The following is an 11,036-nucleotide window of genomic DNA, read 5'->3' as shown; positions in this document are numbered from 1 at the left end:
AAGCTTGCATCATCGAAGTGAGAATGGAGGCGAGAAGGCACGGCCAGAGAATACACGTATGTAGCCACCTTTTCTAGGCCCATGCTGCCCTGGGCTGGGTCCGAATGCGCACGGCTCTTGTGCGTCCAAACACCCAATCCAAGCATGTATGAGCGGCTCGTATTTGCAGCTCTGCTGGGCGTCCCTGCAGCAAAAGAAAGACAGAGTTTTTCACGGCTCCAGAGCCTAGACCGGGGGTGATGGCCCGGCTAGCCATCGCGTGGAGTGTCTGCTTGCGGTTCCCCAGTAAGCCTCATCCTGGAGTATCCCACTTTTATACATTCTGGGGTTCCCCAACTTGGCTCGCCTGCGTCTAAGTCGACCCCCTCCTCGTCTTTGCTATCCACCACTCCTCCGCATTTCTCGCTTCCTTCTCACTTATATATCTTCCCTCTTCCCCTCTCGTCTCCATCTCCAAGATCCTTTCCTGTCTCTCCTCATCTCCTCCCGCTCGACCCTGTCCTTCTCCCATCCAGGCCATCGTCGTCCAGCACAGAAAGAGAGCAAGAAAAACCGCCCACCATGGTTGGGAACCGAGAGGAGTACTGGGTCCCCGAGGACTACGAGGGCATGAGCGCTGGCCGCTACCTGGCCACGCGCGTGTCGTCGCTGAAGCCGCCGATGCTCAACGTGCCGAACCCGTGGAAGCTGCTGCGCATGCTCAACCGCCAGCAGTGGTCCTTTTTCGCCCTTGCCTTCTGGGCCTGGACCTGGGACGCCTTTGACTTCTTCACCGTGTCGCTGACCGTGTCGGACCTGGCCAAGCAGTTTGGCAAGGCCAACATCGACATCACCTGGGGCATCACGCTGGTGCTCATGTTCCGATCCGTGGGCTCCATCGCCTTTGGTATGGCTGCCGATCGCTACGGGCGCAAGTGGCCGTTCATCGTCAACAACATCTTGTTCATTGCTCTGGAGTTGGTAAGCGATTTCCCCATCCGATCGTATTTCATGCATTGGCGATGGGCCGTCTTGGCTCTTGGCTCTTGGCCCTTGGCAGAGATGCAGCCAAGATTTGCTGAGAGCCACGGCGGTGCCACCCGCCTTGGCCAAACTCTACCTGAAAACCCCCCCGCCAAGTGGCCGAGCAGCGCTATAATACCGGCACCTGAGCCGCGTATAGCAACTGCCGGAGCTATTGAATTGCAAAAACTACAGACTAGGAGAATTAAAAAAAAAAAAAAAAACTAACCATGGCTGAAATCTGCAGGGAACCGGATTCTGCAACACCTACAAGCAGTTCCTCGCCTGTCGCGCGCTGTTCGGCGTTGCCATGGGCGGTCTGTACGGAAACGCAGCGGCCACAGCCCTGGAAGACTGCCCGGCAGAGGCCCGTGGTATCATGTCCGGCATCCTCCAGCAAGGTGTAAGTTATTTCTCTCTCCGCCTCATAACTCTGCTGTGCTTCAACATGCTCATTCATATTTCCCCCTCCAACAGTACGCCTTTGGATACCTCCTCGCCGCCGCCTTCGCCCGCGGCCTCGTCAACACCACCTCGCACGGATGGCGCCCGCTGTACTGGTTCGGCGCCTGCCCCCCCGTCATCTTCATCGCCTTCCGCCTGATGATGCCCGAAACTCAGACCTACCGCGAGCGCGAGCGCATGCGCATCGAGGCCGGCCGCAACCGGAGCGACGAAAAGTCTGTCGGCAGCGTCTTCATCTCCGAGGGCAAGGTCGCCATCAAGCGCCACTGGCTGCTGCTGACGTACCTCGTCCTGCTCATGGCCGGCTTCAACTTCATGAGCCACGGCAGCCAGGATCTCTACCCGACCATGTTGACCAACCAGCTCGCCTTCAGCCCCAACAAGGTCACAGTTACGCAGGTTGTTGCCAACTTGGGCGCCATGACTGGTGGAACGGTTGTTGGTTTCCTGAGTCAGTCCGTCGGTCGTCGATTCAGCATCATCTGCTGCTGCATTGTTGGCGGCGCCCTGCTCTACCCATACACCTTCGTGCACGACACCTCCATCATGGCCGCCGCCTTCTTCCAGCAGTTCTGCGTCCAGGGCGCTTGGGGCGTCATCCCCATCCACCTGATGGAGCTGTCCCCCGGTGCTTTCAGAACCTTTGTCGTCGGTACCGCCTACCAGCTGGGTAACCTCGTCTCATCGGCATCTTCCACCATCGAGGCCCGCATTGGCGAGCGTTTCCCCCTGCCGCCCACTACCAAGGGCGTTGCTCGTTACGACTACGGCAAGGTCATCTGCATCTTCATGGCCTGCGTCTATGTCTACGTCATTGTCCTGACCTTCCTTGGCCCCGAGCAGCTTCGCAAGAGCTTCGATGTCGCTTACGATCACGACGCTGCTATTGTTGCTGGCTGGGATGACAAGGCAAAGGTTGACCATGAGGAGTTTGACAACAAGGCCCGGGACTCTACTGCGGGAGAGAAGCAGGCCGTTGAGGAGGTTTAAGAAGAAGAAGAAGAAGAAATATATATTGGATACCCTTTACTTGGATGATGTCTCGAGTACATCTTGCTTTTTGCTTGTTGTTATGCTAATGAAATGGGAAATGAGGACTCTGGCTTCTATGAACTTTGTTTTGGATATCAATTCGGGGTTTTGTGGATGCCTTGAAGCAGTGGAATTAGACAGACACTGTATGATAATTATGAAATGATACAAAATATGCTTTATATATACCATATATATATATTATATATGTCTATTAATATAATGACTACTGTGTATTTTAAATGTGCAAATTTATGTGAATAAATTCTACTATGCCTGGTAGAATTACAATTTGAGTCCTTCGCTAAACGTAGTTGAAATTGTATCATCTTTATGCAGCCAACGCCCAGTCTATTACCCCAACTCGGCAGGCCCGTCTCCAACTTCTCTCATCAAGCTATCAAAAAAAGCCATGTCAACACTCTGATAAGCCTAGTCATCAATCTTAGTGGTAAATAGAGCATCTTCCTCTTGTTGTGAGTAGCTCTTAGGTAGTGTTTCTATTAGTGAGCCATTACTGCTGCTGTATCCCGCATCTGCAAGCGTGCTGCTCCAAGTCTTTGTAGCTCCAGCAGCGTCGTCAGCAAGACGTCCTTCAGGGCCTTGTATCCCGCCTCGATCAGATGCATTCACGATCATTTCCTTGGAGATGATTCCCCCACGCGCGATGTTGATGGTGCCAAAATATGGAATGTACACACGCACGGCGCTGCTTCTGTCTTCATCGACTGGCTCATCAGCCGCCGCGACCTGCACGCTTACCCTGTTGACGTTTTCGGCATGGCCGCCAGCCGCCTCGGCTTCAATCATCAGTAGTCTTCGTAGCAGTTGTACGCTCCGTGCCCCTAGGGCATCGCCGTTTCGTTGGCTCACTTCCTCCATGCTTTCTTGCACCTGTTCTATCATCGCACGGTCACCGGGTCGTTGGTGCGTCAGCCAGTTTTCTAATCTTGCAGACTCGGAGCCGCGGCGGTGCCCGTCGAGATGTGCTATCAGCAGCGTCATGGCGGCCATTAAAGAGAACCAATCCATCGTCCGGCACCAAAAGGCTATTCGATCGGCGCTGCGGAACGTGATGAACCGCGCGAGGACCTCGCGGGAGGCGTTGGCGCATGTTACCCTGGAGTATTGGCTGTCGTGTCCGTTCAGCGACGAGCGGAGCATGTAAGGAAGATGGAGTTGGTTGAGAAGAGTGTAATGAAACAGCTGATGGAAGAGCCGTCGCATATCCCAGAAGAGTTTCTCCGGGTCGTCCAGGACTGTGGCGAGATTGGAGTGAAGCCACCACTTTCTAGGTAAATCTTGAGCGGCTTTTTGCAGCTCCTTGTCCAATTCCTGCGTCAGGGCAAAGTCATCGGGGCTTGGCTCGGACTGGTTGCGTTGCAGAATACGAGATGCGATGACGCAGTGTATGCGCTCAAGACGTCCCATGGGCGTGTCGCTTTCGAGCATCTCCTTGGAAGCCATACTCTGGTCGATGGAGCTTTGAGGGAGGCCCAGCATGAGACAAATGTGTCGTTCTGCAAACACAATGCGAAACCATATAAATTTCGGCTGGACTTGTCTTTCCGAGTCGAGCAGCTTGCACTGGGCTGAGCTCCTGGAGCGGTGAAAGCCCAACAGCTGGGCAATTGTCATGGCCCTCCGGATTGCAACCAGCCCTTTGCGCAAATCTCCGCCATTCGTATGCCACAGACTCTCCATCATCACGCACTCTATCCCTTCGATGTTGCTGATGAGACTTTCGTTTGCATTCACGAGGCTGACGGCGGTGTTGAATAAGCGGTTCATGATCTGGCGCGGCGGTTCCGATAAGCCTTTGAGGTTTTTATGAAGATTAGGATGGAGGTGTTGTAGAAAGGTAGCAATCCTGAGCATGTATAATCCTATTAGAACGGGGTGAGCGTTTGGTCCTGACGGCTCAAAAAGGCTCTCTAATGATTGAGGATCGCCTTTTTCGAGGTCATTGTAGGAAACGGTAAGCATTTGGTAGAAGCGCGCAGACAAGTCGCCACGTGCTTTGGAGATTATGTCGATGTCTTTTGGCGTAGGTAAAGATTCGTACAGAGCTTGGGACAGTGCCTGGTGTTGTCTACCCAATTCAGCAGAACGCCTCTTACTAGAAACTAGATGTGAAGGTCCACCGTTACTGTCGCAATCGAGGATTTCATACTGAGGAGTCTCTTGATGCTAATAAAATGAGTCAGCATTGTATCCCAAGACGCATTTGTGAATGTTGAAGACGTACATTTAAAGATTCAGGTTCATATGAACGACTATATAGTTCCACAGATACCGGGCTGCTAAAGTTATTGGATTTCCCACCCTCTTGTGCCGTCGCGCATCCGCAGCAAGAAGAGTCCGAGTTGTTGGACATCTTTTTGAGTAACTGCTCAACCAGCGCTTCAACTCTCACAACTCGGTCTCCCATCTGAAGGCTCCGGTCCAAAGGCGTGGAGATGTGCTCAGGGAACTGCTGGTCAACACATTTGGCACCGCGTCGCTTACAGCTAACGCAGATGGTGTCTGCAGGCGAGCTGAAGATGCATTTCATCTTGCGCCGGCGGCACTCCCAGCAACTTCTCGTCCCCTTTCGGACTTTTCGTCTCTTTGGATGAGGACCGCCGCCATCGATTCCGTGCTCCTGGTCTGGTGGCGTATGATACGGCTCAGAACGCTTAGTTGATACTGCATCCATGAGAGAGGCTCGGATTGCAGACCCGGCCATCAAAGGGTGGCCCTGGGAGAGAAGATGAATGAGATACAATGAAGACTTTCTGATGTACGGAGTAAACGTTGCACGAGATGCGACACAAATTACGGGGAGGAGAGAAGTCGTCGCTTCGACCGGAATCTCGGTGGACGAGCCGACGCCGGTGACGTTGGGTGGCCCCACCTATTCCATTCCTTGTGCGAGTTGGATTACACTGCGGTTGACTTTCGTCCGTGGCATCGGGGATCCTTCAGCAACGACAATTATTATAAAAAGGCCAATGGCTTTTCTCATGAAGTCAATTCAACAAAGTATTCTTTGATTACAGTCCAGTCCACACCCAAGAGTTTATTTAACAAAACTTGACTTTATCTCATCATGGCCTTCAACATCCCGCCCACTAACATGCCAGGCAAGCCTGAGCCTTTCACCCTGCACGTCCCAGAAAAAGAATTATCTGCATTCTACGAACTCCTAAAACTGTCCAAGATTGGGCCTGCAACATGGTGGAATCAGCACACTGATGGACGTTTCGGAGTGTCCCGCGAGTGGCTGAGCCAGGCAAAAGAAACCTGGCTCACAGCATTTGACTGGCGCCAGCATGAGGATCGCATCAACAAGTTCCCCAACTTCAAGATGACTGTTGATGACGCCGAGACTGGCAAAATCGACGTACATTTTTTGGCTTTGTTTTCTTCCAACAAGGACGCTGTGCCAATCGTCTTCCTACACGGGTTCCCAAGTTCGTTCTTGGAGCTTGTGCCCATGATGGAGCTGCTTTCCGAAAAGTACACGCCCGAGACTCTACCATACCACGTCATTGTGCCATCTCTGCCTGATTATGGACTTTCCGGTAGTCCCAGTGAGAATGTTGAGATGACACTGGACCGGGCTGCAGGAATTATGCACCAGCTAATGATGGGCCTTGGGTTCAGCGACGGATACGTTGCTCAGGGGGGTGATCTCGGCAGCATGTTGGCGAGGATCATGTCAGTCAAGTATAATGAGTGTAAAGCTTTTCATCGTAAGTTATCTTTATAAACATGCAAAAAAGGAAAAAAAAAAAATAGGGATAACTAACAGAATATAGTCAACATGCTGACGCTAAATACGGGGGAAAAACCACCATCCGAAGATCTATCTGTCCAAGAGGCACATGAAATGAAGCGCACCGAAACTTGGGCTCAAACCGGCTTGGCCTTTGTGCTTGAGCACGGCACTCGTCCTGCCACCGCTGGACTGGCTATTTCCTCCAATCCACTCGCTTTGCTCGCTTGGTAAGTAATCCCATCGACCAAATTTTCAAGGAACCATGTCACTAATACAGAGGACTAGGATTGGAGAGAAGCTCCTTGAGTGGCCTGACCAGCGAGAGCCGCTGTCCCTCAACACCATCCTAGCCATGGTCAGCCTCTACTGGTTCACGGATACATTCCCTCGCGGCCTATATCACGCACAGGTCATTCAGACAATGCTCAAAGGGGAAACACTCCCGATATCGAAAGAAAAGCCGCTTGGATACTCGATGTTTCCGCGTGATGTTGCTCTGCTTCCCAAGGCCTGGGCTCATCAACTTTACCCGAATTTGGTATTCTTCAAAGCACATGAAGTGGTGAGTCGTCAACGCCTTAATTTTGTTTAGATTCAGCATCACTGACTGAGATGAATAGGGCGGACATTTCGCGAGACTGGAGCAGCCAAAGTTATTCCTGCAAGATATCGAAGAGTTTGCCCAACAAGTCCGTGAATCAATCACGCACGTATAAGTACATGTATGCAAGATTAATGCAGCGGATCCCGCATTAGTGGAAAGGGGGTCTCCTGGATTCAAGTTTAGAACTAAACGTAGCAATGATAAGCTTAATCATAAATTATAAGCTTAATATATCTACATATACTAGGACTAGGATCACATGAGATGCTCTGTCTGATGATGGAAATTATGTATATTTTATAGTATAAGCAAAAGATCTAACGCCTCTCATTTATCATGATACTTCTCTAGAAGAAGAAAGAAGAGAACCAAATCATCAAAGCCCCATACCCATGCGTTTCATAATATATATATCGAAGTCATAACGTGTAAACATCCCTCTCTTGCATCTTCCGTTTCTAGTACTGCTGATGGCCGTGGTGGTGATGGTGGTGGCCACCGTTGTTACCGCCATAGGCCATGTTCTGCATCTCCTTTTCCTCCTTGTGCTTCTTGAAAGCGTGCTCAATCAGATTCGCACCAATGGCGCCCACAGCAGCAGCCCCCACGCTGGCCAGCTTGCCACCACCGGCCTTGTGCGCGGCGAAGCCAGCAGCACCGCCTCCGATCAGGGTGGCAGCGAGGCCACGCTCGCCCTCGGGGCCCTCGGCGCCGGGAGGGCCGCCGCCAGGGCCGCCGCCAGGGTACTGCTGCTGCTCGTAGCCGGGCTGGCCGCCGTACTGCTGCTGGCCGTAGGGAGGCTGCTGCTGGTGCTGGCCGTATTGGGACTGCTGGTCGTAGGGAGAGGCGCTGCGGTTGTGGTCGTACTGCTGCTGCTGGCCGTACTGCTGCTGAGGGGGGTAGCCCTGGTTGTATTGCTGCTGCTGGCCGCCGTACTGAGGCTGTTTTCACCATGTGTCAGTTGAAAAGCCTTTACCAAGATATGCATACATGTTGTTGTTAGACTGGATTCAATTTACCTGTTGAGAGTAGCCCTGCTGCTGGGGGTAGCCGCCGCCGTACTGCTGCTGCTGCTGGCCGTACTGCTGCTGAGGCGGGTAGCCACTGCCGCTGCCGCTGCCGCTGTTGTAGTAGTCGTTGGCAGACATTCTGATGGCGGGGTATGTATCTAGCAAAGAAGACTGGAGCCTGTGTCGAGAGGGAAATGTAGCCGCAAAAACGAGACTAGAGTCACGCGGTGATCAGAAGAAACTTGATGGATGAAAGAAGCAGAATAATCAGGGCCGAGAGGCTACGGGCAAGCTTATTTATTCGTTTTTCTTACACGAGAACCAATATTCGACGGGTGGGGGAAAGAGCGGATTGCAGGCGCTTCCGTGCAGGTCTAGCGGCTTCAAATCAGCAGTGGCTGGGCCGTGCTACTGGAGTCAGCTGTAAGGTACACTGGAGCGTGGCGCAGTCACTGCGGTCTAGCTCTCCCAAAAGGGGCGAACCCTTTTTTTTCTCTTCCCTTTGTGTCGAATGGAATCTAGACGGCGATGACATCAATGCCTGGCTCAGCATGATGACGGGATGTAATACTGATCGATTTTAAATTTTCTTCTTTTTTTTTGGCGGTTGTAGCAAACAGCAGCATCGCATACATGTCGTCCCGGGATATGCGCCCCAACAAAGAGAGGCTGCAACAGGGCCACCCAGGCCGGGCTACGGCATTTCCGGCACAGTCTGGAGCTTATGGGAGGTAGGCTCGACTTTTAGCTTTAAGCAGCGGTTGCGTGCTAGAGGTCTGCTGGACGCAAAGGCGCTGGAGGGATCGCATTGCAGGTGGATTGCCTGCCTATTGATACCTACCAAGGAGGCATCTCCGAGCCTCACAGTACACGTATCGAGGCATTTGCACGCCGATGCATATTAATAGAAAACGACGGCTTCGATGCCATCTCGGCTCATCTGCCCGACAAGTGCCAAACTCTCTCCATGGCCGTCCAACTCATCCGCGCCTCGGTATGGCGATTCAGACTGACAAGCACGAGCAAAGCGGGGGGGCATCCTCGAAAGCCGAAACGGCGGTGGTGGCCAAGATTCCAGCCATCGCTCAGCCTCCGGCCAGGGGAGGGGCCAGACGGTCTGCGGCTACGTTGACGAGCCACACGGGCCAAATCAGCCGACACGTCGCGGAGGACGCCAAGGCTGACTCCAGTCTTTCTATTTCTTTCTCTGCGGTTTAGGTGCGTTCTAGTGAAAGGGTGGCTGGAGACGACAAGTAAACATGTACTCCGTAGCACCTACTAGGTGTTTCGAATGCTGTAGCATCTACTACTCTAATACTCCATATCCGAACCCAGTCAGTGTTAATGTGGGCTGCGGCTCCTCCGCCCGTTACGTCCTCATCTGATGCAACGGGCAACTTCTTTCGAGGGGCCGTGGAATAGCCGCTCGCTATCGTTTACATACCGGCTTGCAGATTCCTTGTTAGGCATAGAGTACAAAGCATGGTATCGTGCTGCAATATCGGACATCTGCTGAACGCCATCTTTCCCTGATGATGCCAATCTTCTCCATGTAAGTTAGCGAGGCTTGGCTCTGGATACTCTTTCTTGGCTCTTACTGTGGCGGTATGGTTAGCATCACAGCCAAGAACTCTTGGCTACCATTTGTTTCCCTTTGCTCATTCATCCGTATCAAATTCATGTCCTAGTGTATATCCTTGCGTAGAGCTGTGCATCTTTATCCAAGCTGAACGCCAGCACCATGTTTGCTATTACTATTCCATTGTCGGCCAAAACGCCTTCTCCGCAGCCAGCACCTCGCGCCACTTTGCCAATGCTCTATCCAGCAACTCTCCTTTGATTGCCTCCTCGCCTTCATTTTGCCAAAGAGCCATCTCGCGCTGCACCGCAGAGTCGATAATCTCGCCCAGCTGGTCGACAAACCGCGCAAACTCCACGGAACTCCAGTTCGGTATGAATTCCCGCCTCAGGGCCCCACCATCCTCATCGGCATCTGACACAGCGGAGAGCCGGGCTGATGCGCCGGACCAGGCGTCGAGGTAGCATTTCTCGGTTGCCCAGAATACTATCGCCGACTCGAGCCAGGGTAGAATGGCCTTGTCGCCACCGCCGGGGGATGTACCATCAAAGAGAGTCTCGAAACGACGGAGACCTTCGAGTTTGTCGCTGAGATCGAGACTTATGCCGTATTCCGCCGCGGTCCGGACAAAAAACTCTTCCTCTCGGCGGATATTCACCAGTGCGTCAATCATCCAGTGAAGCAGCTTTGTGCTTTCGGAGACGTCTGCCTTGTCTTCCACCGTCTCGGGGAGCCGTAGAAAGCTGAGCAGACGACCCACGCCGCGGATATATCCGTGGATATAAAGCCGGTCATTGGAGAGCCATTGTCCGAGATGGTGTTTGGAGACACGACCCTCGGAGGCGCGAGTAAGGAAAGTAGATTGCGTGGCCGATTTGTAGGCGAGGGGGTCGGAGGCGAGGATGGTTTGCGTAAGAGAGAAGGGAGCAGTCATTATCCTCTTCTCTTCTCTTTTCTTTATCTGGTGAGTTTGGTGACTATTTTGTTGGTTTTCGTGATACTACAAGCTGTCGTAAGAAAGAATTATGATGAGGTTGAGAAAATGTGAAAGCGCAGAATGAATGCGAGTACATGTCGCATTACGTCACAGTCGTGACATATAAAAAATGTCTCAGCCAACGTCTCATGCAGACCGTTCATCGCATCTTCTAAACAAATTGCGATGTGGTGCAGGATTTCTCTCGTTCACAGCGGCGTCTAGTCAACAATTTCTATAAAAGGCTTATTGTGATATGTAGCCAAACACTTTATAACTCGCTCCAATCATGCTACCCTATGGTTTTGCATTATAAGAGCTGATGAATCAATATGGGCCAGCAACGAAAAAAAAAAAAAAAAAAAAGTTCTTCTATATCCTCAATTCAGCCAGATAAACATTCTAAAATCTAGTTTTGCCTGTTTCTTTTCCGTCGCAATTTTTAAACTATTCCTTCCAATGTACATGTGCTCTCCACAAATGCAATTCGAAATGCAGCTGTATCTTCATTCCAACCATAAATCAGTCGTTTCTCATTTGATATTTTTAATGCGAACTATAAATCTTCAAATTGTGTTAGTTGTGATCAAAGCCGTGGAATTTAT

At 51.8% G+C, this 11,036-nt stretch overlaps 5 protein-coding genes across 5 annotated transcripts; 2 read left to right on the top strand and 3 right to left on the bottom strand.

Annotated features, from left to right (window-relative positions):
- The first annotated feature begins 365 nt into the window (after nucleotides 1-365).
- On the top strand, nucleotides 366-2,724 carry TrAFT101_002076 (uncharacterized protein). The gene is made up of 3 exons (XM_024902414.2): nucleotides 366-960; nucleotides 1,250-1,405; nucleotides 1,480-2,724. Exons 1-3 carry the CDS (start codon nucleotides 562-564, stop codon nucleotides 2,455-2,457), a joined length of 1,533 nt encoding a protein of 510 aa, XP_024763192.2. The 5' UTR covers nucleotides 366-561; the 3' UTR covers nucleotides 2,458-2,724.
- An 11-nt stretch (nucleotides 2,725-2,735) lies between these two features.
- TrAFT101_002075 (uncharacterized protein) lies at nucleotides 2,736-5,255 on the bottom strand. Its single transcript, XM_024910937.2, has 2 exons — nucleotides 4,748-5,255; nucleotides 2,736-4,689 (listed from the first exon to the last, which is right to left on the bottom strand). The coding sequence occupies exons 1-2, from the start codon at nucleotides 5,225-5,227 to the stop codon at nucleotides 2,932-2,934; spliced, it is 2,238 nt and encodes a 745-aa protein (XP_024763191.2). The 5' UTR covers nucleotides 5,228-5,255; the 3' UTR covers nucleotides 2,736-2,931.
- A 335-nt stretch (nucleotides 5,256-5,590) lies between these two features.
- On the top strand, nucleotides 5,591-7,026 carry TrAFT101_002074 (uncharacterized protein; the record flags this gene model as incomplete). Its single annotated transcript, XM_024902413.2, has 4 exons — nucleotides 5,591-6,236; nucleotides 6,303-6,489; nucleotides 6,548-6,824; nucleotides 6,883-7,026. The coding sequence occupies 4 exons, from the start codon at nucleotides 5,591-5,593 to the stop codon at nucleotides 6,976-6,978; spliced, it is 1,206 nt and encodes a 401-aa protein (XP_024763190.2). The 3' UTR covers nucleotides 6,979-7,026.
- Nucleotides 7,027-7,324: 298 nt separating this feature from the next.
- On the bottom strand, nucleotides 7,325-8,014 carry TrAFT101_002073 (uncharacterized protein; the record flags this gene model as incomplete). The annotated part of the gene is made up of 2 exons (XM_024903656.1): nucleotides 7,325-7,807; nucleotides 7,886-8,014. 2 exons carry the CDS (start codon nucleotides 8,012-8,014, stop codon nucleotides 7,325-7,327), a joined length of 612 nt encoding a protein of 203 aa, XP_024763189.1.
- Nucleotides 8,015-9,630: 1,616 nt separating this feature from the next.
- TrAFT101_002072 (uncharacterized protein) lies at nucleotides 9,631-10,389 on the bottom strand (the record flags this gene model as incomplete). Its single annotated transcript, XM_024907831.2, has 1 exon — nucleotides 9,631-10,389. The coding sequence occupies one exon, from the start codon at nucleotides 10,387-10,389 to the stop codon at nucleotides 9,631-9,633; it is 759 nt and encodes a 252-aa protein (XP_024763188.1).
- Nucleotides 10,390-11,036: the final 647 nt, after the last annotated feature.

This window comes from Trichoderma asperellum, chromosome 1, assembly GCF_020647865.1.
Source record: "Trichoderma asperellum chromosome 1, complete sequence".
Taxonomy (NCBI): domain Eukaryota; kingdom Fungi; phylum Ascomycota; class Sordariomycetes; order Hypocreales; family Hypocreaceae; genus Trichoderma; species Trichoderma asperellum.
This window is presented reverse-complemented; position numbering and strand designations above follow the sequence as displayed.